This window comes from Procambarus clarkii, chromosome 6, assembly GCF_040958095.1.
Source record: "Procambarus clarkii isolate CNS0578487 chromosome 6, FALCON_Pclarkii_2.0, whole genome shotgun sequence".
Classification (NCBI taxonomy): domain Eukaryota; kingdom Metazoa; phylum Arthropoda; class Malacostraca; order Decapoda; family Cambaridae; genus Procambarus; species Procambarus clarkii.
Window position 1 is genome coordinate 21,092,157 of NC_091155.1, and position 27,519 is coordinate 21,119,675.

The 27,519-nt window shown below is 47.0% G+C and overlaps 4 protein-coding genes across 6 annotated transcripts in view; 2 read left to right on the forward strand and 2 right to left on the reverse strand.

The window, feature by feature from the left end:
- Window positions 1-1,594: 1,594 nt before the first annotated feature.
- On the forward strand, window positions 1,595-23,757 carry LOC123753932 (neuroparsin-A). Of its 3 annotated transcripts, none has more exons than XM_045735920.2 (4): window positions 1,595-1,746; window positions 19,318-19,396; window positions 22,359-22,467; window positions 22,581-23,757. In XM_045735920.2, the coding sequence occupies exons 2-4, from the start codon at window positions 19,335-19,337 to the stop codon at window positions 22,707-22,709; spliced, it is 300 nt and encodes a 99-aa protein (XP_045591876.1). In that variant the 5' UTR covers window positions 1,595-1,746; window positions 19,318-19,334; the 3' UTR covers window positions 22,710-23,757. The 3 variants fall into 3 exon arrangements, with proteins under 3 accessions (XP_045591876.1, XP_045591877.1, XP_045591875.1); XM_045735921.2 differs by lacking the exon at window positions 1,595-1,746 and adding an exon at window positions 10,736-11,132; XM_045735919.2 differs by lacking the exon at window positions 1,595-1,746 and adding an exon at window positions 12,554-12,706.
- LOC138355563 (uncharacterized) lies at window positions 2,081-3,469 on the forward strand. Its single transcript, XM_069310828.1, has one exon. The coding sequence runs from the start codon at window positions 2,081-2,083 to the stop codon at window positions 3,467-3,469; it is 1,389 nt and encodes a 462-aa protein (XP_069166929.1).
- On the reverse strand, window positions 11,776-12,773 carry LOC138355564 (uncharacterized). Its single transcript, XM_069310839.1, has 2 exons — window positions 12,673-12,773; window positions 11,776-12,298 (listed from the first exon to the last, which is right to left on the reverse strand). The coding sequence occupies exons 1-2, from the start codon at window positions 12,771-12,773 to the stop codon at window positions 11,776-11,778; spliced, it is 624 nt and encodes a 207-aa protein (XP_069166940.1).
- Window positions 23,758-27,096: 3,339 nt separating the features above from the next.
- LOC123753570 (titin homolog) overlaps window positions 27,097-27,519 on the reverse strand; it is a 71,157-nt gene continuing 70,734 nt past the window's right edge. The window contains exon 8 of the mRNA XM_069310844.1: window positions 27,097-27,337. The gene's annotated coding sequence lies outside the window, so the exon portion shown is untranslated. The remainder of the gene's footprint in view (window positions 27,338-27,519) is intronic.

Genomic DNA, 27,519 nt, shown 5'->3' on the forward strand with positions numbered 1-27,519 from the left:
GTCTCCTTCAGCAGCCAGCACAACTGCTCGTTAATTTTCACATATTCCAACATGGGAGGGGATCGACAGAAACTTGACTCTTCCCTGATTGGTTAATACTCTCACAGCTCTCTTGATTTCAGCGACTATCGCAAGATTTTCTGCCCGATTTGTACCTAGGCTTTGTAGCTCTGCTATTGAATCAATGCAGATTACTGCGCCGTTAGTGTTTCGTTCAAGGAATTTTAACTCCATAATAGTTAGCTCTGCTTGCGTTGAAGAGGCATAGTTCTCAATACGTGCTTTCTCTTCATTTCTGCATTGAAAGGCATTATTCCTTATTACAACGTATGCTGCGCCAGCACTGTCGTTGACAGGATTAGATGACCCATCAGTGTAAATTTGATCTAGTTCATATCCGGCTTCTTTATAAATTTCCTCGAGATACTTGTGCCTCATTTCTTGTGGTATCATGTCGGATTCTTTCGTTGTCATCTCATTGATGATAATCCAGCCTGAGTCATCCTCCCAGGGAGGTAACCTCTCTACAGGCATGAGCTCACGGGCTTGCTCAAGCAGGTAAAGTTCTTCGAGGTAGTAGACTGATATGTGATGCCATTTTTTGCTTTTCCTTTTTTCTTCCTGTAAGTAACACAGAACTCAGTTTTTTCTTGGCGATATCATTGTAATGGGATCTCTAGCTATCTTAATTGTAAGCTTAGCATTCATTTCCTTAATTCTGCTTTTAAGACTGGGGAGGGACAATTCCTCTAGTAGATTAGACGTTTTGCCAGTTCTTGGGACTCCAAGAATGATTGCCATGGCTTCATTTTGCATGCTTTCGAGCTTTTTCATATCGTTTTGGGAGTAGGTGCACAGAACTGGCGCGGTATAGTCTGTGACGGAGCGCACATAGGCTGTGTGCATCATTTTAAGCACTGCAATAGAGGCTCCATGTCCATTCCAGGCCATAGCTTTCAGTGTCCTAAGTCTACTTTTACATGTTCCTATGAGTTGGTTGACCTCTTTCTTTCCCTTGTTAGAGCCGACAATGACGCTAAAGTACCTGTAGTGGTCAACCCATTGAAGTGTTACACCATTAGACATGTGAGATGAAGACTTTTAGCATGATAAAGGTAGCTCTGGACACAAACCACTAATGTAGTCTGAGGGGCTCCGTAAGGGATCAGGAAGCTAAGTATGCTAATGAAAAAATATAAACACTTCTCCCAATAACATGTGCTCGCTCCCCGTCCTCATCCCCCCTCCCCCTCCCCCAACTATCTTAGTGCGCCCCTTCTCCTCTACCTCTGCCAGCGCCCCCCCCCCCCCCACGACAAGTATGCACCCAGCCCCCCACTCGTAGAGTCCGCCTCCATCCGCCCCCGCCACAATCTGTGATAACGCAGGCACGAGGGTAGGGTAGCAACAGCCAAGAGACGGACGGGCAAAGATGCGACGCAGCTCACGGAAGATAGCACAGATAACCGGCTTGTTATGAAAGGCTTCCCACGATATAAATAAAACAAAATATGATTCTAGATTACTTGCTTGAGTGGTATCTTGGGCGGAGTTCACAGGCACTGCGAAGCTGTTCCCGGTCGGCCCTTATCCTGTGTTTGGCTACCTGCCATGACGGCGATATGGAGGGTGGGGAATGTCAGGAAGAACACCTTACGCACGCACCTCTCTCATCTTACAAATGTAGAGATTAGACTTCACCGGAGCAAAATCTGCAAGCACACCACTGGTGCCAGTGTACCACAGGTTAGTGTGCTTGCCTTCCCCACTACTCCTTCTTGTGCATGTCTACTTCACTACTCTAGTGCACTTCTCATTCTTCATACTCTACCCCATGCAGATTTTATGTACCAATATATAAATGGAAGTGAAAATGCCTACTACTATGAGGGTCATTAATACACTTTTCCTGCTTGGGGTAGTCAATATTAGGGTTACATATGCAGGTGAGAAAACACAGACCTTGGGAACTGCCTCTTAGAGACCATGGGAACTACCTCTTTAGAGACCTTGGGAACTGCCTCTTAGAGACCATGGGAACTACCTCTTTAGAGACCTTGGGAACTGCCTCTTAGAGACCATGGGAACTACCTCTTTAGAGACCTTGGGAACTACCTCTTTAGAGACCTTGGGAACTACTTCTTTAGAGACCTTGGGAACTACCTCTTTAGAGACCTTGGGAACTACCTCTTTAGAGACCATGGGAACTACCTCTTTAGAGACCTTGGGAACTACCTCTTTAGAGACCTTGGGAACTATCTCTTTAGAGACCTTGGGAACTACCTCTTTAGAGACCATGGGAACTACCTCTTTAGAGACCATGGGAACTACCTCTTTAGAGACCATGGGAACTACCTCTTTAGAGACCATGGGAACTACCTCTTTAGAGACCATGGGAACTACCTCTTTAGAGACCATGGGAACTACCTCTTTAGAGACCTTGGGAACTACCTCTTTAGAGACCTTGGGAACTACCTCTTTAGAGACCATGGGAACTACCTCTTTAGAGACCATGGGAACTACCTCTTTAGAGACCTTGGGAACTATCTCTTTAGAGACCTTGGGAACTACCTCTTTAGAGACCATGGGAACTACCTCTTTAGAGACCTTGGGAACTACCTCTTTAGAGACCATGGGAACTACCTCTTTAGAGACCATGGGAACTACCTCTTTAGAGACCTTGGGAACTACCTCTTTAGAGACCATGGGAACTACCTCTTTAGAGACCATGGGAACTACCTCTTTAGAGACCATGGGAACTACCTCTTTAGAGACCTTGGGAACTACCTCTTTAGAGACCATTGGAACTACCTCTTTAGAGACCATGGGAACTACCTCTTTAGAGACCATGGGAACTACCTCTTTAGAGACCTTGGGAACTACCTCTTTAGAGACCTTGGGAACTACCTCTTTAGAGACCTTGGGAACTACCTCTTTAGAGACCATGGGAACTACCTCTTTAGAGACCTTGGGAACTACCTCTTTAGAAACCTTGGGAACTACCTCTTTAGAGACCATGGGAACTACCTCTTTAGAGACCATGGGAACTACCTCTTTAGAGACCTTGGGAACTACCTCTTTAGAGACCTTGGGAACTACCTCTTTAGATACCTTGGGAACTACCTCTTTAGAGACCTTGGGAACTACCTCTTTAAAGACCTTGGGAACTACCTCTTTAGAGACCATGGGAACTACCTCTTTAGAGACCATGGGAACTACCTCTTTAGAGACCTTGGGAACTACCTCTTTAGAGACCTTGGGAACTACCTCTTTAGAGACCTTGGGAACTACCTCTTTAGAGACCATGGGAACTACCTCTTTAGAGACCTTGGGAACTACCTCTTTAGAGACCTTGGGAACTACCTCTTTAGAGACCTTGGGAACTACCTCTTTAGAGACCTTGGGAACTACCTCTTTAGAGACCTTGGGAACTACCTCTTTAGAGACCTTGGGAACTACCTCTTTATAGACCCTGGGAACTACCTCTTTAGAGACCTTGGGAACTATCTCTTTAGAGACCTTGGGAACTACCTCTTTAGAGACTACTTGCTCTTGGAACCTATTTAAAAAAATTGTCAGTAGATGAGATAATGGTTGCAATAAAGAGGAGAGAAAGGTAACATGATAAACTAGGAGGAAGAGGGAGCTATACCTCCAGCCACGGCAGTAGACGGTACTGGACGGGGTCAGGGTCGGGTACTCTCATGTCCCCCGGGCATGAGAGTACCCGGGGGTCCTGGTACTAGAGCACAACCTCACTCCTCCAGGCACAGCTAGGTCAGCACACAGGCTGCTCTTGTCTCCTCCATAGCGTTTAACACACAGTATACGTCAGTATACTAACATACAGTATACGTCAGTATACTAACATACAGTATACGTCAGTATACTAACACATATAGAGCCCAGTAGGCTCAGGAATCTGTACACCAGTTGATTGACAGTTGAGAGGCGGGACCAAAGAGCCAAAGCTCAACCCCCGCAAGCACAATTGGGTGAGTACAATTAGGTGAGTACAGTATACGAACAGAGTATGTGTACTCAAAATGCTTAATTGTTTGTAATCCAAGTAGATAAAGCAGAGTGAAGTATTTCATCGACTTTTATATCGTGTTGTTATCTTATTGTGAGGATCCCCCCCCCCCGCCCCTGTGTCGCCATCATGATGCTAACTGCGGACGTGTGGGTACGATAGCAAGGTCACCACGGGTCACTGACGACCACGGGAAGGTCACAAGGTCACCACGGGTCACTGACGACCACGGAAAGGTCACAAGGTCACCACGGGTCACTCCAGGCACTGGGGTGTCTGGAGGGATGTTGGAGTGCCTGGAGGGATGTTGGGGGTGTCTGGAGGGATGTTGGGGTGTCTGGAGGGATGTTGGGGTGTCTGTAGGGATGTTGGGGTGTCTGGAGGGATGTTGGGGGTGTCTGGAGGGATGTTGGGGGTGTCTGGGGGGAGGTTGGGGTGTCTGGTGGGATGTTGGGGGTGTCTGGGGGGATGTTGGGGTGTCTGGAGGGATGTTGGGTGTTTCTGGAGGGATGTTGGGGTGTCTGGAGGGATGTTGGGGGTGTCTGGAGGGATGTTGGGGTGTCTGGAGGGATGTTGGGGTGTCTGGAGGGATGTTGGGGTGTCTGGAGGGATGTTGGGGGTGTCTGGAGGGATGTTGGGGTGTCTGGAGGGATGTTGGGGTGTCTGGAGGGATGTTGGGGTGTCTGGAGGGATGTTGGGGTGTCTGGAGGGATGTTGGGGTGTCTGGAGGGATGTTGGGGGTGTCTGGAGGGATGTTGGGGTGTCTGGAGGGATGTTGGGGGTGTCTGGGGGGATGTTGGGGTGTCTGGAGGGATGTTGGGGGTGTCTGGAGGGATGTTGAGGTGTCTGGAGGGATGTTGGGGGTGTCTGGAGGGATGTTGGGGTGTCTGGAGGGATGTTGGGGTGTCTGGAGGGATGTTGGGGTGTCTGGAGGGATGTTGGGGGTGTCTGGAGGGATGTTGGGGTGTCTGGAGGGATGTTGGGGGTGTCTGGAGGGATGTTGGGGTGTCTGGAGGGATGTTGGGGGTGTCTGGAGGGATGTTGGGGTGTCTGGAGGGATGTTGGGGTGTCTGGAGGGATGTTGGGGTGTCTGGAGGGATGTTGGGGTGTCTGGAGGGATGTTGGGGGTGTCTGGGGGGATGTTGGGGTGTCTGGAGGGATGTTGGGGGTGTCTGGGGGGAGGTTGGGGTGTCTGGAGGGATGTTGGGGGTGTCTGGGGGGATGTTGGGGTGTCTGGAGGGATGTTGGGGTGTCTGGAGGGATGTTGGGGGTGTCTGGGGGGATGTTGGGGTGTCTGGAGGGATGTTGGGGGTGTCTGGGGGGATGTTGGGGTGTCTGGAGGGATGTTGGGGTGTCTGGAGGGATGTTGGGGGTGTCTGGGGGGATGTTGGGGTGTCTGGAGGGATGTTGGGGTGTCTGGAGGGATGTTGGGGTGTCTGGAGGGATGTTGGGGGTGTCTGGGGGGATGTTGGGGTGTCTGGAGGGATGTTGGGGTGTCTGGAGGGATGTTGGGGTGTCTGGGGGGATGTTGGGGTGTCTGGGGGGATGTTGGGGTGTCTGGAGGGATGTTGGGGTATCTGGAGGGATGTTGGGGTGCCTGGAGAGATGTTGGGGTGTCTGGAGGGATGTTGGGGGTGTCTGGGGGGATGTTGGGGTGTCTGGAGGGATGTTGGGGTGTCTGGGGGGATGTTGGGGTGTCTGGGGGGATGTTGGGGTGTCTGGAGGGATGTTGGGGTATCTGGAGGGATGTTGGGGTGCCTGGAGAGATGTTGGGGTGTCTGGAGGGATGTTGGGGTGTCTGGGGGGATGTTGGGGTGTCTGTAGGGATGTTGGGGTGCCTGGAGAGATGTTGGGGTGTCTGGAGGGATGTTGGGGGTGTCTGGAGAGATGTTGGGGTGTCTGGAGGGATGCCTTTGAATCATCTTAAAAGGTTGGATGAGGCTAGCCTCAAGTTTTTTATCTCCTACTTTAAACAGACACAGACATTCTATTTTATAGTATTGACAGCGAGATCCTGTCTGAACAGCCCGTCCTCCTAAGGTTTCTCAACGTCAAGAAACAGTCGTACTAAGGTACCCTTATCCTGGCCTACCAGAGGACCCAAGACAAAAGCTGGACAGCATGTCAATTTCTGTAGCCGCTACGTTTTCTAGTACGACAATTTTTGGCCTTAGGAAGAGTTTGTGTCAAAATGCGACGGTGTATTAGGAGGACGAGTTGGTTGTGTGACTGACCAGTTCATTTGACGGTGGACGTTTGTTGGGAGTGTAGTGCTTGTATACCACATGTGTAGATGTTTGCTGCGCTTGTGTACTCACCTAGTTGTACTCACCTAGTTGTGTTTGCGGGGGTTGAGCTCTGGCTCTTTGGTCCCGCCTCTCAACCGTCAATCAACAGGTGTACAGATTCCTGAGTCTATCGGGCTCTGTCATATCTACACTTGAAACTGTGTATGGAGTCAGCCTCCACCACATCACCCCCTAATGCATTCCATTTGTCAACCACTCTGACACTAAAAAAGTTCTTTCTAATATCTCTGTGGCTCATTTGGGCACTCAGTTTCCACCTGTGTCCCCTTGTGCGTGTTCCCCTTGTGTTAAATAGACTGTCTTTATCTACCCTATCAATTCCCTTCAGAATCTTGAATGTGGTGATCATGTCCCCCCTAACTCTTCTGTCTTCCAGCGAAGTGAGGTTTAATTCCCGTAGTCTCTCCTCGTAGCTCATACCTCTCAGCTCGGGTACTAGTCTGGTGGCAAACCTTTGAACCTTTTCCAGTTTAGTCTTATCCTTGACTAGATATGGACTCCATGCTGGGGCTGCATACTCCAGGATTGGCCTGACATATGTGGTATACAAAGTTCTGAATGATTCTTTACACAAGTTTCTGAATGCCGTTCGTATGTTGGCCAGCCTGGCATATGCCGCTGATGTTATCCGCTTGATATGTGCTGCAGGAGACAGGTCTGGCGTGATATCAACCCCCAAGTCTTTTTCCTTCTCTGACTCCTGAAGAATTTCCTCTCCCAGATGATACCTTGTATCTGGCCTCCTGCTCCCTACACCTATCTTCATTACATTACATTTGGTAATGTGTGTGTGTGTGTGTGTGTGTGTGTGTGTGTGTGTGTGTGTGTGTGTGTGTACTTGCAAGTGTCACAATCGCCAGAGTGATTGTGGGTTGGGGGCGTCAACAGAGCCTAGAGGTTGTGCTTGTTGCTTGTGTGTGTGGGGGGGGGGGGTCACACATTTACAATGCTAACCAGCATATATACAGTTTATTCTGTCCTCTATGGACAGGGCTAGAGATCTGTTAAACATATAGTTCAGTGATTGATTAAATAATCAACAGCAGGTGATTGTAGTGCTTTTAACATGCTAATCTAACCTACAAACATAAATACACAGATTTACGTCTGTCCTACATAAACAGTGTTCGAGGTGTCTTATTACATAGTCATGAACGTGCGGTTACAAAGGTAAAATGAAATTCTTCTGACCAGCTTTAACATATCCTGTATACACACACACACACACACACACACACACACACACACACACACACACACACACACACACACACACACACACACACACACACACACACACATATATATAACTGAAAACTCACACCCCAGAAGTGACTCGAACCCATACTGCCAGGAGCAACGCAACTGGTATGTACAGGGACGCCTTAATCCGCTTGACCATCACGACCGGACAAAAGGAAGTGATAGCCGAAGCTATTTGAACCACTTCCCCGCCGGCACTCGGATGGTAATCTTGGGCATAGCATTTTATCAAATCACCTCATTCTTTGGGGCACACGTGAGGAACACAAATGCAAACAAGCCTGAATGGTCCCCAGGACTATATACAACTGAAAACTCACACCCCAGAAGTGACTCGAACCCATACTGCCAGGAGCAACGCAACTGGTATGTACAGGGACGCCTTAATCCGCTTGACCATCACGACCGGACAAAAGGAAGTGATAGCCGAAGCTATTTGAACCACTTCCCCGCCGGCACTCTCTCTCTCGCTGGCTGTCACTCTGCCTGCCTTTCTTGGATTGGGCAGGACTGGTGCAGAGTAGATTGACTGGAGAGGCCAGGGAGGCCTACAACATGTTAGACATAGATGACTGTCTGAACTACGATGCGGTAAAAAGTGCGGTGCTGCGCTTTTTCCAACTGACACCCGAGTCATACCGGAAGAGGATTCGCAGGTGCACTCGAGCACCATGGAGGACCTATGCAGAGGCAGTCAGGGAGCTGGATCGTAGGTTCCTTTAAATGGCTAAAGTTTGAGGAGGTGGAGACGTTCGAGGACATGAGACAGTTGGTGGTAGTGGAGATGTTCATGTTTCTACTCCACCCGGACATGTTGAAGGAGGCGTTCACCTCTCGGAGGGAGAGTCAACCAAGGCAACCTGCCCAACATACAACATACAAAAACATTCCTGTAAAGCCACTATCACGCGTAGCGTTTCGGGCAGGTCCTTAATCCTAATTTTCCCCGGAATACAACCCCGCCGAATCGTTTAACAACCAAGTACCCACTCACTGCTGGGTGAACAGTGGCTACAGTTAAGAGGAAGACCGTTCGTGGAAGAGCCGTGCGGAAGTTAAGACTGGGTATGGACTTGGTGAGTCATACCACTCAAGTAGCAAGTCCCAAGCCCAGATGAGCGTTCGAGAGCCCGTGAGGAAGCCTCAGTGTGGCAATCCAGGTGCGAGCTATGGTGTAGGGATTATGTGGCTGGGAGTTCTGCGAGAACCCAGAGCACGACGACCCAGGGAGGTATGGTCCGGGTGACTGTGGAGATCCTCCCAGAATGGGACCATGTTTCAACTGTTGGGTGAAGGGACACTGTACCCGAGAATGTGAGAAACCCAGGCAGTCTGTGGGCCTGGTTGTGGAGGAGGAGAGGGTGGTTACTCATACTTCTTATTATAATGGTCCTAACGTGAATGGTTGGGAAGTGAAGCTGAGGCAACATCCCTTCGTTTGCGAGGAACTTTGAAGTTTGCAGAGTCGTACCCTGTCGACGCTGTGATGCTCCGCGATACGGGTGTGGTCGGGAGCATGGTGACCGAGGATATTCTTCCCAGGGATTTTGCAGAGCAACCTGTGGGAGCAGTGAGGCTACTCAGTGTAGGGGAGGAATGCAGGTTACCCCTTCACGAGGTGCAGCTCATCCCGACTACGGGGTCGAGAAAGGGATTGTGGCTGTCGTCCCTAGGTTACCCCTAAGCACATCCAGATGGTACTGGATAACGACCTGGGTGGTGGTAGGATTCAACCTAGTTAGGCAAGGAGTACATGCGTATCAGGCGGTGGTGAGACGACATCAGGGGATGTGTCGGGAAATTTGCCGGTGATAAGGAAGCCGCCCACACCCATAATAATGTACCCGGGAAAGACATGGGTGAGGGTGCAGAGAGATCGTCAGGGGTCGTGGAGAACCCCGACGAAGACCTGCGGCTAAGCCTTATGTTACAGGTGGATAAGGAGGGGGCGAGGAGCAGCAGTACAGGCGCCTGATGAGACGGAAGAGCTGCAGGCCGCCATCCCTCCACCTGTAAGAGTGAACCAGATGAGCTCGGTGGGTGAGCGAGCGACTGTGAGGGGCAGTGTGGAGGAGCCACGACGCACTGTATCCTACACCAGCCAGATGAGTGGTACGGGTAAGGGGAAACCACAGTAGCAAAGTGAGCTACAGTAAAGTGACTGGACCCGACCACGAACCTAGGAAGGTTCCTACAGGGAAGAGACTTTTTCGAGGAAGGATAAAGATGTTCGCCGAGAGAAGTGGGATGGATGACACTGGGATGCTCGAAGGAAGAAAGGCAGGATGAAGTGAACTGATGGGAGGCGCCAGCCTAGCATGAGGTGTGCCGAATCGACTCAGAAGCCTATAGTGTGGAAGAGTGGAAGTTGCTGGATGAAGGGAAGGTAGAAGATGTCGCTGTGCAGAGACAACGCTCTTACAGGAGAAAAGAAGAGAATGGCTAAGAGAGGAGTGTTAACGTGGAGGACTTGTAGGACACCGTGAGAGTGCAGGAGTACCTCCTAGTGTACGATGTGGTGAGGGTACTACATACCCTAAGCCTTGTGATGGTAATGAGTCGCGGTGGCGTACTCGGGGATACGGGGGGGGGGGGGGGGGTAGGTCCCTCTTCAGGTGTTCAGGGAACATCAACCTCACCCGCTCCTGTGCAAGGTGGAGGAATGATGTGGGTGACTGGCGAGGTAGTTCCAGTAACGCCACTGACTGGAGGTAAGGCACATCGGGGATGGATGGATCAAGGACACCGATTGCCCTCTCTATTGCTGACCATTCAGTATGACTTATTTTAAGGAAGGGGTATGTTACGGAGTGCAGCCCTGTATTCCCCTATTCCTGCCTATAATAGTCATAATTCCCATCTATAAATAACTAGAAGTTTTGGTTGATTTTATGACACTTTAGAGGAAGCCTGATGTCACTGTGTGAAGAAATTCAATTTTAAGTTTATTGGGATGAGGCTATGAGGCGCCTCCTCCACGTTAAGATGGCGGAATGAGCCGAAGGGAAGGCGAGATTTCCCGCTCAAAAGCGAGGTCCCCAATGCATTCTGGGTACAGCGTCAGCCGTGGCGTGATTTGTCAGCGGCTTGGGCTTGGCCGGGCTGACCAGTGGCGAGAGTATGGAAGAGCTGACCTGGTGTGAGGACGACACCAAGGAATCAAGGATGACAGTGAATCTGAATAACTTCGAGAAGTAACACTGGGAGGTTGTGGGACAACCTGCGGGCCGTGCACGACTGGAGCTGAGTAGAGAAGAATTGGTAGCAGTCCTGGTCCTCTACAATTCAACCACCGCTTTACATACGACGAAGTTACGTGTGGGAGAGTGGACCAGTACGTCTAGTGCATCAGTCTGAGAAGGCATGCTAACATCAGTCTCAGTCTAGCCTCGGTGGAGGAACACCTGGTGAACTGCGCGACGCAAGAGTGTGTGCGAGCGTTACGAGGAGCAGCCCGACGCCTCTACGCACGAGTAACGAGCAGCTACTCGACGCGGAATCTACATCAGCAGTTTACGATCTATAAGGTAGATAAATTTGCTTTCCCATTTTCCCCTTGTGCTAAGAAAGGTATGGTACACCATTAATGTAATTATTAGGAATTGTGTGTAGTAAACTGTAACTAATATATGCGGCATATGACAAGGAAAAGATATTGTGATATATTAATTAAGGCTTACCCGTTCCGGGTGGCTTGCCCAGCATCCTGACCACTTGAAATAACAAATAAGACCTTAAAAGTACATTAATAATAGTCAAACGGATATAGAACACTTCCCTATTTGCTAGTGTAGGCGTGTCGATGATAGGAGATTTGAGGTCCTACAACACTTTAACTAGAGGGAAATATTCGTGGAGCTTTGCTCGCATGCTCGCGTAGTTTGTTGTTGATAATAATGACGTCTTTCCTCCCTCCCCGATCCAGCGACGCGTCTAGAAATCGGTTCAGTTGCTGCCCATTTATTGACAAATGGAAGGAGACTTTGATTTTATTAATGATTCAGTTATGTCCAGTCATGGGGTAACACATTTGTATTGTTTCTAGTGCCCAGACTAGTGATTTAAGTGGTATTTAATATAAGTATTATGAATAAATCTAATCTGGGGACGTGATAATAACTTCCATTTTTTATGAGAAGTCACAAACCCAAATTTCTTTACATGATACACTTAGATAATTATGGTTAGTAGCAATTGGTGTCGGAATTTCCGACAAGCACTGTCATCACACGTGGTGACACTGTCATCACACGTGGTGACACTGTCATCACACGTGGTGACACTGTCATCACACGTGGTGACACTGTCATCACACGTGGTGACACTGTCATCACACGTGGTGACACTGTCATCACACGTGGTGACACTGTCATCACACGTGGTGACACTGTCATCACACGTGGTGACACTGTCATCACACGTGGTGACACTGTCATCACACGTGGTGACACTGTCATCACACGTGGTGACACTGTCATCACACGTGGTGACACTGTCATCACACGTGGTGACACTGTCATCACACGTGGTGACACTGTCATCACACGTGGTGACACTGTCATCACACGTGGTGACACTGTCATCACACGTGGTGGCACTGTCATCACACGTGGTGGCACTGTCATCACACGTGGTGACACTGTCATCACACGTGGTGGCACTGCCCTCACACGTGGTGGCACTGCCCTCACAACTGTGACCCCAGGAACAGGCAGTGTAATTATATAAAGAATCTGGCGGGAATGCCAAAGTGTCGGGCTGAAGTGTGAATGGGCTTGTTCCTGGCACTGTGGGCGGGGTCTTGGGTGGGCGGGGCTCGGGACCTGTGAACCAATGGTTGTAAGGAGCGTGGCAGGGGGGCGAGGCGGGGAGTCACATCAACCAATGGTTGCAATGAGCGCAGCAAGAGGCGGGGGTAGCATGTGACGCCCACGAGTGTGTGTGTGTTTAATTATTTAAGGCGAGGTGAGTGTCGTGGTCAGTTTGATACGTGTGGGAGCAGCGACCATTGCTCACGAGTGCCACAGTGCCAGCATTACGCCACCCTGGCTACCATCCCTCACTCACACCTCACTGACAGCATCATCTATACCGTAGTCAGGTATGTCATTTATGACAGCTGCTATAGTGACTCCTTCAGTACTCTCGTCACATGTAGTGGTCACCATCACCACATGTAGAGTAGTGTTATACTACACTCTTGTCAATATGGCTTCAGACCCCAAAAAATCACTAACGATGCACTTATTAGTATGATTAACTTGATATATGCAGCTCTTGATAAAAATGAGTTCCCTGTTGGGTTATTTGTGGACCTGCGTAAGGCTTTTGACACTGTCAGCCACCAAAACCTTCCTCTTAAATTACATCATTATGGAGTCAGGTCACTCCCTGCAATATCTTCAGTCTTATCTTACTGACAGGCTCCAGTATGTTTCTGTGAATAATTCAATTTCTCCCACCCTACCCATCAACATTGGTGTTCCTCAGGGCAGCATACTTGGCCCTCTCCTCTTTCTCATCTACATTAATGACCTTCCAAATGCCTCTCAACACCTCAAACCAATTCTATTTGCTGACGACACAACCTTCATTTACTCCAGTCCTGACCCCCTTGCTCTAAATGTCACAGTGAATACTGAGCTAAATAAAGTCCATCTTTGGCTAACTGCCAACAAACTCACCCTCAACATTGACAAAACTTTCTATATTTTGTTTGGCAATAAATCCTCAAATCAAATAAATCTCAGGATAAACAATACTCAAATTTGTAACAAAGTAGATGGCAAATTCCTTGGCGTTCTCATTGACCACAAGCTGAATTTCCAGGGACACATTCTAAATATATAAAAAAAAGTTTCAAAAACTGTTGGCATTCTTTTTAAGATCAGATATTATGTACCTCGCCCTGCCCTGGTGACGCTCTATTACTCCCTCATCTATCCTTATCTCAACTATGGTATTTGTGCTTGGGGTTCTACTACCCAAAATCACTTACATCCTCTAATTACTCAACACAAAGCTGCTATTAGGACAATATCCAACTCTGGCCCCAGACATCACTCGGTACCCCTACTCAGATCTCTGAATATGTTTGATATTAAGTCAACTGTAATGTCAATCCTGACCTTAAAAGCTTCCTAGAAGGTTGTAACAGAACCCATGAGCACCACACCAGAAACAAATGCCTATTTGATATTCCAAGAGTACGACTTAAACTAGAAATGCTCTACAAATCAAGGGACCCAGAATGCGGAATGACCTTCCCAGTCATGTTAAAGACTGTACCTCTCCCAACCAGTTTAAGATAAAAACTAAGCACTACCTTATTAATTCCCTGTAACCTACCGCACCCCTAAATGTCAACCCATGTCTACTATTTTAAGCAATGCTGTTTGTTGACCAAATTGTATATTTGTTATTTTTCTGCCATGTTCCCCCTTTTTTATTTTTTTATTTTCTCAACACAATTTATACTTTAATCTCAATTAGTATTAAGTTTTAGTCTTTAGTGTTTTTCCTGCCCGAAACGCTTTGCGTAATAGTGGCTTTAGGCATTGTATGTACTAGCTCTATCTATAAATCCATCAATGTTTGTATCACATCTTGTATGTATGTACTTTACCTGAATAAATATTTGAATTTTGAATTTGAATATGTGGTGGCACTGTTATATCACACATGGTGGCACTGTTATCATACTTGGGGCACTGCTATCATACGTGGTGGCACTGTTATCATACGTGGGGCACTGCTATCATACGTGGTGGCACTGTTATCGCCGGCGGTGGAGCTGGTGATGGAGGTAGTAGAGGAGGTGGTGGTGGAGGTAGTAGTGGAGGTAGTGGTGGTGGTAGTGGTGGTGGTGGTGGAGGTAGTAGTGGAGGTAGTGGTGGTGGTGGTGGAGGTAGTAGTGGAGGTAGTGGTGGTGGTGGTGGAGGTGGTGGTGGAGGTAGTAGTGGAGGTAGTGGTGGTGGTGGTAGTGGTGGAGGGTGTAAGGATCCGGGCCGGTCATCACCAGTAACCACAGTGACCTCTACCACTTGCCTGGTGGTTGGGGCGGACGACACACGCACAGTAAAAATAGAATACTTTTGAGAATAGAGTGTGTGTACTCACCTATTTGTGCTTGTAGGGGTTGAGCTTTGGCTCTTTGGTCCCGCCTCTTAACCGTCAATCAACTATTGTACAGGTTCCTGAGCCTACTGGGCTCTGTCATATCTACATTTAAAATTGTGTATGGAGTCAGCGTCCATCAAACCACTGCCAAATGCATTCCATCTGTTAACTACTCTGACACTGAAAAAGGTCTTTCTAACGTCCCTGTGGCTCATTTGGGTACTCAGTTTCCACCTGTGTCCCCTTGTTCGCATACCACTAGTGTTAAACAGTTTATCCTTGTCTACCTTGTCAATTTTCCTGAGAATTTTGTAGGTAGTGATCATGTCTCCCGTTACTCCTCTGTCTTCCAGTGTCGCGAGGTGCATTTCCCGCAGCCTTTCCTGGTAACTCATGCCTCTTAGTTCTGGGACTAGTCTAGTGGCATACCTCTGTCAATCAGTCAACTGTTACTAACTACTAGCCATTTTTTTCCTCGCGCGCGCACACACACACACACACCCAGGAATTAGCAGCCCATAACTACTGTCTAACTCCCAGGTACCTATTTACTGCTAGGTAACAGAGCATCAGGGTGAAAGAAACTCTGCCCATTGTTTCTCGCCGGTCTTGTACTTTGTTGCCCTGCTAGCTTACATCTCTGATTAAACCAGATGTTTCTCATCTGTATTTCGTTTTTTTTTCCTTTTGGACCAGAACAAACTTATTTGCTGCCTCCTTACACTTCTGCGTGATGTAGTCCATCATGTCTTGGGCCGTCTTTCCCCTGAGCTCTGTTTTCCAAGTTATATCTGTTAGGAATTTTCTTAACTCCTCATAGTTTCCCTTTCGGAATGCCAGCCTTTTGTTTTCAGGTCCCTTCCTCAAGTACATTAACCCTTCTTCAACCAAATACTGAAACATCGGTACACTGTGATCGCTCATTCCTACTGGGGCCTCGAAACCGATTTTCCTTATGTCGGAGTCGTTCAGAGTGAAGACTAGGTCGTCTCGCTCGTTCATTGTTTCCTCTCATTCTTGTGGGTTCCCTGACATGCTGGTTTAAAAAGTTTTTTGTCGCCACCTCCAATAGTTTAGCTCTCCATGTTTCCTCACCTCCATGAGAATCCTTGTTCTCCCAGTCCGTCCTTTCGTAGTTGAAATTCACATGATGAACAGATGGGATCAATTTCTGCAGGCAGCAGAGGCTGCCCTCTCAATTATATTAACTGGCATGTTGTTTCTGTCATACTCCTGCCTGGGTCTTCTGTCGTTTGGTGGAGGGTTATATATCACCGCTACTATTACTCTTGGTCTTCCCATCATCATGGTGACTTATGTAGTCTCTGAACCACTGACAGCCTGGGATAACCATCTCCTTGAAACTCCATTCCTTTCTCATTAGTAGCCCCACTCTGCCTCTTCCTTCCCTTTCTTTCTTTATTACAGTGTAGTCCTGGGGAAACACCGCATTCGTTATGATTCCTGAGAGTTTAGTTTCTGCGAGTCGAATTACATCTGGGTTCATTTCCTGTGCTCTTTCCCTAAGTTCACTTGCCTTGCTTGTAATCCCATCTATGTTCGAGTACATCACCTTGAAGCTGACTCTTTTCTGTCCATCCTCAGTTTCTGTTGATTCTGCTGGAGTAGGAAAACAGGGAGGGTCCTGGATGGGAGGGAGATCTGGGGTGCGAGGGGGCTAGGAGGATTGGGTAAGGAGAGGGCGGGGGTGAAGGGAGGACTTGGAGGGAAGGAAAAAATGGAGGGCTGGGGGGATGGGATAGAGGGGGGGTTTGGGGAGGAGAAAGGAAGGTGTGGGGAAAAGGGGGGAGTGGGAGGGGAAGGGTGGCCTAGGTGGGCACACTCATCACCATGATGCATGACCACACCACCACACCTGTCACCAGAGCCACACCCACCACCACCACACTTGTCACCAGAGCCACACCCACCACCACCACACCTGTCACCAGAGCCACACTCACCACCACCACACCTGTCACCAGAGCCACACTCACCACCACCACACCTGTCACCAGAGCCACACTCACCACCACCACACCTGTCACCAGAGCCACACTCACCACCACCACACCTGTCACCAGAGCCACACTCACCACCACCACACCTGTCACCAGAGCCACACTCACCACCACCACACCTGTCACCAGAGCCACACTCACCACCACCACACCTGTCACCAGAGCCACACTCACCACCACCACACCTGTCACCAGAGCCACACTCACCACCACCACACCTGTCACCAGAGCCACACTCACCACCACCACACCTGTCACCAGAGCCACACTCACCACCACGACAACTGTCACCAGAGCCACACCACCACACCTGTCACCAGAGCCACACCACCACACCTGTCACCAGAGCCACATTCACCACACCTGTCACCAGAGCCACATCACCACAAATGTCACCAGAGCCACATCACCACACCTGTCACCAGAACCACACCACCACACCTGTCACCAGAGCCACACCACCACACCTGTCACCAGAGCCACACCACCACACCTGTCACCAGAGCCACACCACCACACCTGTCACCAGAGCCACACCATCACACCTGTCACCAGAGCCACACTCACCACCACACCTGTCGCCAGAGCCACACTCACCACCACACCTGTCACCAGAGCCACACTCACCACCACACCTGTCACCAGAGCCACACTCACCACCACACCTGTCACCAGAGCCACACTCACCACCACACCTGTCACCAGAGCCACACTCACCACCACACCTGTCACCAGAGCCACACTCACCACCACACCTGTCACCAGAGCCACACTCACCACCACACCTGTCACCAGAGCCACACTCACCACCACACCTGTCACCAGAGCCACACTCACCACCACACCTGTCACCAGAGCCACACTCACCACCACACCTGTCACCAGAGCCACACTCACCACCACACCTGTCATCAGAGCCACACTCACCACCACACCTATCACCAGAGCCACACCACCACACCTGTCACCAGAGCCACACCACCACACCTGTCACCAGAGCCACACTCACCACCACACCTGTCACCAGAGCCACACTCACCACCACACCTGTCACCAGAGCCACACTCACCACCACACCTGTCACCAGAGCCACACCACCACATCTGTCACCAGAGCCACACCACCACACCTGTCACCAGAGCCACACCACCATGAGGCACCCATTTGTTTCACTAAATTGACCTTGTCAAGGTGATGAGGCTTACATGAGCCCCGCCGTCCCTCACACCGTCCTCCCCTCGCTGGCAACAGTGTCCACCACCACCATCACCACCACCACTCCTACCATCACCACCATCACTACTCCTACCACCATCATCACCATTCCTACCACCATAACAACCACTAACGCCACTACTAACACCAATATTACCACCACAATCATTACCATCGCCACCATTAACTGTAACTCCACTATCTTCACTACTAACATCATTACAGTCACTACCACCATCACAACTACTAACATTATCATTACTATGCCCATCATAATAACCACTAACACGAATCTTACCATCACCCCACCACCATCACCACCACCACCACAACAACCACCACCACCACCACCACCACCACCATCATCACCATCACCACCACCACCACCACCACCATCACCACCACCATCACCACCACCACCACAACAACCACCACCACCATCACCACCACCACCACAACAACCACCACCACCATCACCACCACCATCACCACCACCATCACCACCACCACCACAACAACCACCACCACCATCACCATCACCACCACCATCACCACCATCACCACCACCACCACCACAACAACCACCACCACCACTACCATCACCATCACCATCACCACCACCGTCACCACCACCATCACCACCACCATCACCACCACCACCATCACCACCACCACCACTACAACAACCACCACCACTACAACAACCACCACCACCACCACCACCACCTCCACCACCACCACCACCACCACAACAACCACCGCCACTACAACAACCACTACCACACACAAACACAGAGGATAGTAATAAGACTAGTCCCACAACTAAGAGGGTTAAGCTACGAGGACAGGTTAAGGGAACTAGGTCTCACAACCTTAGATAATAGGAAAAGGGCCAAGATCATAACATACAAGATACTGAGGAGAATTGGCCAGGTGGGACAAGGACTGCCTCTTAAACTGGCAAAGTAGGACGAGAGAACTTAAGTGGAACCTAGAAACACAAATTAGTTGAATAAATGAATAAACTCGTACTCTAACAGTACGTGGAATGCACTGAAAAAAACAGAAGCTGCGGAAACCACCTACATCTTAACTTTTAGCCCATCTTCGACTAAAAATTCGGATGGAAGAGTTGAGTTATATTGCAACAGATACAACGTGGCAAGTAGGCAGGGGACAAGAGCTATATTCCACTTTCCCGTTGTCAGTGATAGGTAAGCACTCCACACTTCCTCTCACTTACACTCCCTTTTCTTTTTTCAAAGTCACCTTGTCTTCGTTTTCCTGATAGGTGAGCACTGTCGCTTTCTCCTCCAGTACCAGTGACCAAAATTATCAACAATAATCTCTCCCACAGTCACCACCACCACCACCATGAGACGCTCCAGCCTCCTCACCACCACAGTCCTCGTGGTTGTTGTCGTCATATTCCTGCAGTAAGTAATCCAAACGTTGTTTAGTGTTCCTGCAGCCTCTCCTCCACTCTCTTCTTCCTGCAGCCTCTCCCTCTCTCTCTTCTTCCTACAGCCTGTATCAGTATGTACCTCCTGCAGAGCAGTTCCCGTGGCTGGGGAAGCATTAAAGTCTGGCTATACTGTGTCTGTCGGTGGTAAACATCTTGGCCTCGTGCTACACTGTGTGGCAGATGCTTGGTGACAACAGACGTCCACAACTGGAAGACTTCCGTGGACAAGCAGTGACGATGTAAACTCATGGCGTGTGGTGAAGACCCTGACCCTCGGAGGATAAAGAACCAAACTTGTAATCAGTGAGAGTCGAGATGTGCTCCTCGCCCACAGGTCTTCATGTAGCACCACGTACACAGCTTGTCGTGGTCACCTGCTTAAATAATAGATTATTGTAAATAATGTGAGTAAATAATAGATTAAATAATAGATTATTTACACATATGTTTATCTGAAGGCAACTAACATTAGTGGCCTCGATGAGGACAGGAAGCCAGCGGCTTGTCGAAGGTCCCCCACCCCCTATTTGCCTTGATTTTTTCCAGTTTAATATCGAAATTCAACATTACCAACACCACAAATACCACCATCATGCATTTACGGTTTCGGCGGGTAGGCGGTTCCATGGGTTTATAATCCTGTGGGTGAAAAAGCCTCTCCTGTTCTGTCCTACAATATGGCGTGTTGAGCTTGAAACTGTTGTTCCTTGTTTGTGTTACACTTGACCTTTTGAAGAAATTTTCCGGATCAACATCCACCAAATATTGAGACTTTACAAAGAACAATACATGAACTCCACAAATGGTCATACGACTGGCAAATGCTTTTTAATGTCGATAAATGGAAAGATCTTGCATGTTGGGCATAACAACCCACGTCACAACAACCATATTAACAGCACTATACCTTGCAGCAGATTGATGAAGAAAAGGACCTTGGGGTCAGAATCCACCGTTCACTGAACGTTACACAACAAATGGGAGCGGCTGTAAAAAAAATGCTAACAAAACCCTAGGAATACTTGCAATTGCTACACAGCAAACCTTGTAAAAAATAAACTCCAAAATAACACGAGCCTATTAGAATTCAACCAAAATGTCAGATCGCTTTGTAAACATTTTGATAACATCAATGCGCTACTTGAAGCACTAGGCACTTAATTTTTATTTTAACAGAAACATGGCTAAGTAAAAACCATACCCTTCCTATACAACCCATTCTCCTGTTTAGATAGTAGTTTTTATAACTGTGCACCATAGTAAAAAAAAATGCCACTCTAAGCAATTAGATAGTAGAACTTTGTGTGCCACAGTTCTGGTTTCAAAATCAGTTTATCAACAAAGTCAATTACAACCACATTACTAGTACTGCCTAGTACTGACGCCACTCAGAGAGGTGTGAGCAGCCTAGTACTGACGCCACTCAGCAGAGGTGTGAGCAGCCTAGTACTGACGCCACTCAGCAGAGGTGTGAGCAGCCTAGTACTGACGCCTCTCAGCAGAGGTGTGAGCAGCCTAGTACTGACGCCACTCACGCTGGGAACTATCTTTTCTGTGGTATTAATCACTTCCTTTCCTTCAGTGGACAATATCTTAGAGACTAGGACCTGCCTAAATATCATCATGCAGCGCAAATGTTTTGCCCTATTGTTAACACCTTAAATATTATTGTTTATAATGATGCCCACCACAGCAGGAGCTGCATCTGCTGTGAAACCACATAAAACTGTAGTCTCTCGGCCTCCATGAATTAACAAGTTCAAAAATATATGCACTGCAGTTGAAGCTTCAAGAGCCCGACAAAAAAAGAAAGTCGTCCTCTTTCATGTACCTCGTGAATACCAACAACTGAAAGCAGTTAAGTGTGTTTTATCCTACTAGAGAGGAAATATATCTCAAGGATGTTTTCATGTCCATTAACGTGGTGCGGTAGGAACACCATGACGGCAAGTGATGCTTGGCAATAATCCTTTCTAGGGTTGACAGACACCACACTGAACAAACAAGAGACTAAGATTGATTGATGAAGATTAAGCCACCCAAAAGTTGGCACGGGCATGAATAGCCCGTAAGTGGTGGCCCTTTTGAGCCATTACCAGTATCAATAGATGATACTGGAGATCTGTGGAGGTGCGACTGCACCCTACGGAGAGGTCGTGACCTCTGTGAAGAGACTAAGATGATGATGATGAAGATTAAGCCACCCAAAAGGTGGCACGGGCACGAATAGCCCGTAAGTGGTGGCCCTTTTGAGCCATTACCAGTATCAATAGATGATACTGGAGATCTGTGGAGGTGCGGCTGCACCCTGCGTGACGGGAGATGTCTCCCGTGGAGACTAAGATGATGACTGATGAAGATTAAGCCATCCAAAAGGTGGCACGGGCATGAATAGCCCGTAAGTGGTGGCCCTTTTGAAACCATTACCAGTATCAAGAGCTGATTCTGGAGATCTGTGGAGGTGCGACTGCACCCGGCGTGACGGGAGATGTCTCCTGTGGAGACTAAGGTTACGTGTATTTCTTTATAAATCCCGCGTAGCCCCAGGGAACGTGTATCCCTAATGGTAAGCGTACCTCCAGTGGTAGGCGTAACTCAATAGAGAGAGGCTTACTCCTAGGGGACGTGTACCCCCAGTGGCAGGCGAACCCACCAGGGAACGTCTACCCTCACATTAATTTAAAAACGGGGCCCCATGAGTAAGCTGTGACCGGGCATAGTGCAGGTGCTGTGTGTCACAGGTCACCTAGCCTCCCGCCTTGACCAAACTGTTTTTGGACATAGTGTCTTGTAAGAGCACTAGAGACCAGTGAACTTGTCTTATGAAGGCCGGATACATTTGTGATACAGTATTTGTTTATTTGATCAACATTGTTCCAGTTATCACCGGCTATTTGTGTAATGTTCAATGTACCATTTTTTTTCCTGTACAGGGGAACTGCAGGGGCCCCCAGGTGCAGCAGGCAGGGCGGCAGGGCTCCGCCTCACAACTGCAAATATGGCACAGTTTCAGACTGGTGTGGCAACCCAGTGTGCGCCAAGGTACGTCTCATTTACTCTTGCCATCGACTGTGTAATATCTTTTTTGAGAAGCTATTTGATGAATCACATATATTTTTCACATATTTTATTTGTGTTGTAACCGTGTTTTGCAGGGCCCTGGGGAGACGTGTGGCGGGGAGTGGGGTGAGAACGGGGCGTGTGGCGCCGGCACCTACTGCTCCTGCGGCTTCTGCTCTGGTTGCTCTGCCAACCTCGAGTGTTGGTTCGGCAACTTCTGCTAGAGTCTAGCTCCTGGTGTCCCGCTCGTGACGCAGTTCCTCAGTGTCGCCTTCTCCTTGGGCTTCACAGTAGCCTTCTCTCTTCCCAGTGCGGAAGGTAGAGAATGGCACTGGCGCCAGGCCTCTCCTATCACCCTGGCTCAGCCTGACCACACGACTAGTGCCTCAAGCATCAGGCGTGGTGCCTCCCATGTGGCACTCATGTCCTCCACTCCCATACTGCATTTGTATACAAAAATTTTTGTGTTAATAATTAAGAGGCGGGACTGACGCACTCTGGGATCTATGTGTTGTCAGCGGCCGCCACCACCCAAGTCTTAACGGCGCTACACAGCTGTCAGGCGTCACCACCCAAGTCTTAACGGCGCTACACAGCTGTCAGGCGCCACCACCCAAGTCTTAACGGCGCTACACAGCTGTCAGGCGCCACCACCCAAGTCTTAACGGCGCTACACAACCGAATATTTTTCCTGCATACACCTCCGATTAATGGTTATGTATCTATAATTAATGGTGAACCTATAATTAAGTGTACCTATAATTATTAGGGTATGTATACTCCTCATTTTTACATTGTTCATACATATTAATGGTGACCATTTTGTTATGTGCGTATTTGCCTTTGTGATAAACAGAGTACAAATAATAATAATAATAATAATAATAATAGTAATACACAAGGAAATCACATTACCATGATGTATCAATGAGAAAATCAGTTTGTGCATTTGAAGTGGTTGTTGGAACCACACCAGCTTTGGAATCAAGACGGACACTGTAGTGTGTAATGTGGTATCAGTGTATAAATGTGGTACGTGTCTGTAAATCAGTGTGTAATGTATGTACCTGATCTACCGAATGGTATAAGTCCAATACGCCCAGTACTATCCCTTACGGGCTCACCATAGCCCGTGCTACATGGACATTTCGTTCAGAGTAGCTAAATCTAAAAAACAACAACAACAGTACTATCCCATTCACTTGAGAATGAACCATGTAGGCTCGAAACGTTGTGTAAATTTATAATAAGTATAATACATTCAACAATTAATTATTCTTTTAGTTTACCTCGAACAAAGATGACATTTGGAGAAATCCTCTTCCAATTAAACCAAGATGCAAGAGCACTAGACAGAGGGATAGAAGCCCTAAACAGGAAAATCAACAAGGAATATGCAGGCATATCCAATGAAACATGTCTAAATGAAAAAACCTGCTGCCAGTGTGTAATATATATATATATTTATTAACCACGTAATTTGTGTAATATATATTACACAAATTACAATTTATATTGTAATTTGCAATATATATATTGCAATATATATTTAGCAATATATATTGCTAAAATATATATATATATATATATATATATATATATATATATATATATATATATATATATATATATATATATATATATATTATAAAAAAATTATTTTATACACACACACACACATATACATACAGGCTTGCCCACCATCTTATAACAGCGAAAAGCTTGAAGAGTATGACACTTCTGAAAACCAGGCTAGAAAAAATGGTTAACATTTCCCTCAACGACTGTCAGTGGAAACAAATCTTACCAGAGTACAGGCTCTGGTAAGGAGTTCAACAGGCGGTTTAAAATCAGGAAGAGAAAGTGGGACATTTAGTGGGAGATAAATGGAACAGACTATACCATTTCCTCACAAAGATACGGGCCGCAGTACACTGAACGTGCGATTGAAAAAGTAGGGGGGGGGGGACGAAGGGAATATCATATGACGGATCAAGAGAGGAGTAGAGTTATGGGCCCCAGCCGAAGATGAAGGGGAGGGGGGAGAGAAATGAATAACCACGAAGTGACCAGGACGAGCGCCAAGCATCGACTCCTGAAGACAAACACAATGTGGTGAAAACTGTCATCAGAGGTTGGAGTTCATGGAAGTTGGCATAAAAACCACGAATATTTCATTGAAGAATAAACATTGCCAAGAATAGAGAGAACAGAAACTTGTTACTTGCAAGGTGCCTCAGAGCCTCTTCTTCCTGATCCTACCTCAAGTCGATGGTAAGTTCTCAAGAATAGGCGACAGCAGGTAACAGTGCAAGGAATAAAAGGGGGATAAACAATACGCAATTACACCTTCACCAACGTACATTATCATTCATTTGTGTAGATCATTTTGTGATCTACACATCCCAAGAAGGCCTCCTTAATGAATCCATATCAGGATATGTAATTACATCTAACACCTATAAGCATATCATGGTAATACTTCAAAATAAATATATATACTTAAGAATACTTGTTTAGCAAAATACATTTGGTTAACGATAGTATAAATGTATCATTAAAAAGAGGCAGGGCAATGATACTCGCCTTGGTGTGGATCACATGTGTCCAGACGTTGACGCTTTAATAAACAAGACCTCTACCACCTCCTGGGACTCCATGGTTGGACACTGGACTCCACTGGTAACACTGGACTCCTCAAGCCAGAAGCCGACGGAGTCTAGACAACACAATTCTAACATCAGTAGTGAACAACACTACAAGCTCTGGCCCTACAAGTGAGCTAAGTCTTAGTATTATAAGACTGAGCTCCGTACCTGCATATTAATAAGTGAGGTTGGTGGTAGTAACTAGAGATTGGATCCAGTGTCTTTTGTGTCACTAACCCCATTAAATTACAGGTGTGGTTACAACCACGAGCTTACGAGCTCACCTCAGTAAGTAAATTGCTTGGCACTAAAATAAAACCATATTAGCTAGGTTAATCAAGGTTTGACAAATATTTGATATATTGCAATAGCTTAAAGACAAATTTAAGTATACATTTGCAATAGATAAATTCATTGCATTAAAGAATCTTGTCATTGTTTATAATAATTCATATGTGACAAGTTACCAGAACAAAAGGATAGGCTAAAATAATTTTTAACCGTATCAGTGCTAGCTGCATTATATATATTTCTTTTTACCACGTAGTTGTGGAGATTTTTTCATTCACACAGATTAATGAAAGGCAGCACCATTCTTGTTGGATCACTGAAAACTGAGCCACTTAGGGAACACAGAGAATAGATACTGTACAGTCCACTACCCCACAAAAAAAACAACAGCTTCCTAGTGGCTAGTTAGTTTCTTATGTGAAATAAGGGTGTGTTTTATTTCAGAGTCAGAAATATTAAACAATTCCCACACAGAGTATACTAAGTAGATCAGGATCAGTGAAATTCGGGGCATAGGTAAATCTAGTAAGGATGTTATGAAGAGTTGTGTTATGAACAATTAAACGTAAGGATGTTATGATGAATTTAACTCCCTTTTACTCATTGTATTAACCTATGTACAACTTGTAACCTTTAAATATCTAATAAAGAACAACAAAACACAAAAGGAATTGGACAGTATAATAAAAGAACATTGAAATTGTATTGAAGGGGACCTAAAATCCGATCTAATGTGTTGTGTGCTGTTATCCGAGGCTAAGGGTCCCCTTCTTCCAGCCAGAGGTGATACTCCCTTCCGATATACTGTATATTTATTTATTTAGTTCACCTATTTGTGGCTGCAGGATCGAGCATTAGCTCTTTGACCCCATCTGTGCCTGTGTATGTGTGTGTTTGGATGTAGTTCTGTTAACAAGAAAGTCATGTATATTTACCATAATCTACTGAAAATATATGCATTAGCCAAACTACTAGTTTTTCGTAAAACACCAGCCAACATGGTTTACAACCAGGTCCACAGTTACTGCTGGGTGAAAAGGGGCAAACAGCTAAAATGTAGCACCCAATCACTCCTCCCAGTTGAGTTACAGTATTATATACCACTGTTGATCTGTTATATTTGTACACGTTGACAATTAACACATGTACATATATAACATGTAAAAATAGGCATTAGTCAATTTTTTTTTTGTAAATTTGTATTTTTACTGAATAAATATAACATTTTGAATGAAGATTTCTTTATTCGAGCAATTTCCTTTATACACGAACATTATAAATAGTAAGTGCTCTATACAAGATAGCCTGCTAAGTGTCATACATAAATGTGCAAATTATTTGCTTGTAAGTATATAAAATTTGATTGCAGTAACACAAGTGTTTTTACTGCGTCGTTATTGACCGAGCCAATTAGTACAAGAAGGACATGTATTCCACAGGCTTCCTTGTTCCTGTTCATAGTGACCTCGCTTCCTTGCCTCTGTAAATAATGACCTCGCTTCCTTGCCTCTGTTAATAGTAACCTCGCCGCCTTGTTTCAGTTTATAGTGACCTCGCTTCCTTGTTCTAGTTTATAGTGACTTCGCCTCCTTGTACCAGTTTATAGTGACCTCGCTTCCTTGTTCCAGTTTATAGTGACCTCGCTGCCTTGTTCCAGTTTATAATGACCTCGCCTCCTTGTTCCAGTTTATAGTGACCTCGCCGCCTTGTTCCAGTTTATAGTGACCTCGCCTCCTTGTTCCAGTTTATAGTGACCTCGCCTCCTTGTTCCAGTTTATAGTGACCTCGCCGCCTTGTTCCAGTTTATAGTGACCTCGCCGCCTTGTTCCAGTTTATAGTGACCTCGCTGCCTTGTTCCAGTTTATAGTGACCTCGCTGCCTTGTTCCAGTTTATAGTGACCTCGCTTCCTTGCCTGTGTTCAGAGTGACCACATGGCCGGCCAAGCAGCAGGGGCAAGAACATGGCAAACATTAAGACAGAGAGCAATGTTATACATTCGAACTCACAACGAAATAGAACTAAGAACAAGTAAGAGTTGATGGAACATAGAGCAAATAATAGGTAACGGAACAAGAAATATGTTTGTGGTAGTGG

Bases quoted from the DNA above. Each gene is read 5' to 3' on its own strand.
- LOC138355563 (XM_069310828.1), top strand. From the start codon at position 2,081: ATGGGAACTACCTCTTTAGAGACCTTGGGAACTACCTCTTTAGAGACC.
- LOC138355564 (XM_069310839.1), bottom strand. From the start codon at position 12,773: ATGGTGACCACTACATGTGACGAGAGTACTGAAGGAGTCACTATAGCA. The intron at 12,299-12,672 runs GTGAGTGAGGGA...CTGGGGTCACAG, and splicing joins GATGATGCTGTCAGTGAGGT to TTGTGAGGGCAGTGCCACCA.
- LOC123753932 (XM_045735920.2), top strand. From the start codon at position 19,335: ATGAGACGCTCCAGCCTCCTCACCACCACAGTCCTCGTGGTTGTTGTC. The intron at 19,397-22,358 runs GTAAGTAATCCA...TTTCCTGTACAG, and splicing joins GTTGTCGTCATATTCCTGCA to GGGAACTGCAGGGGCCCCCA. The intron at 22,468-22,580 runs GTACGTCTCATT...CGTGTTTTGCAG, and splicing joins GCAACCCAGTGTGCGCCAAG to GGCCCTGGGGAGACGTGTGG.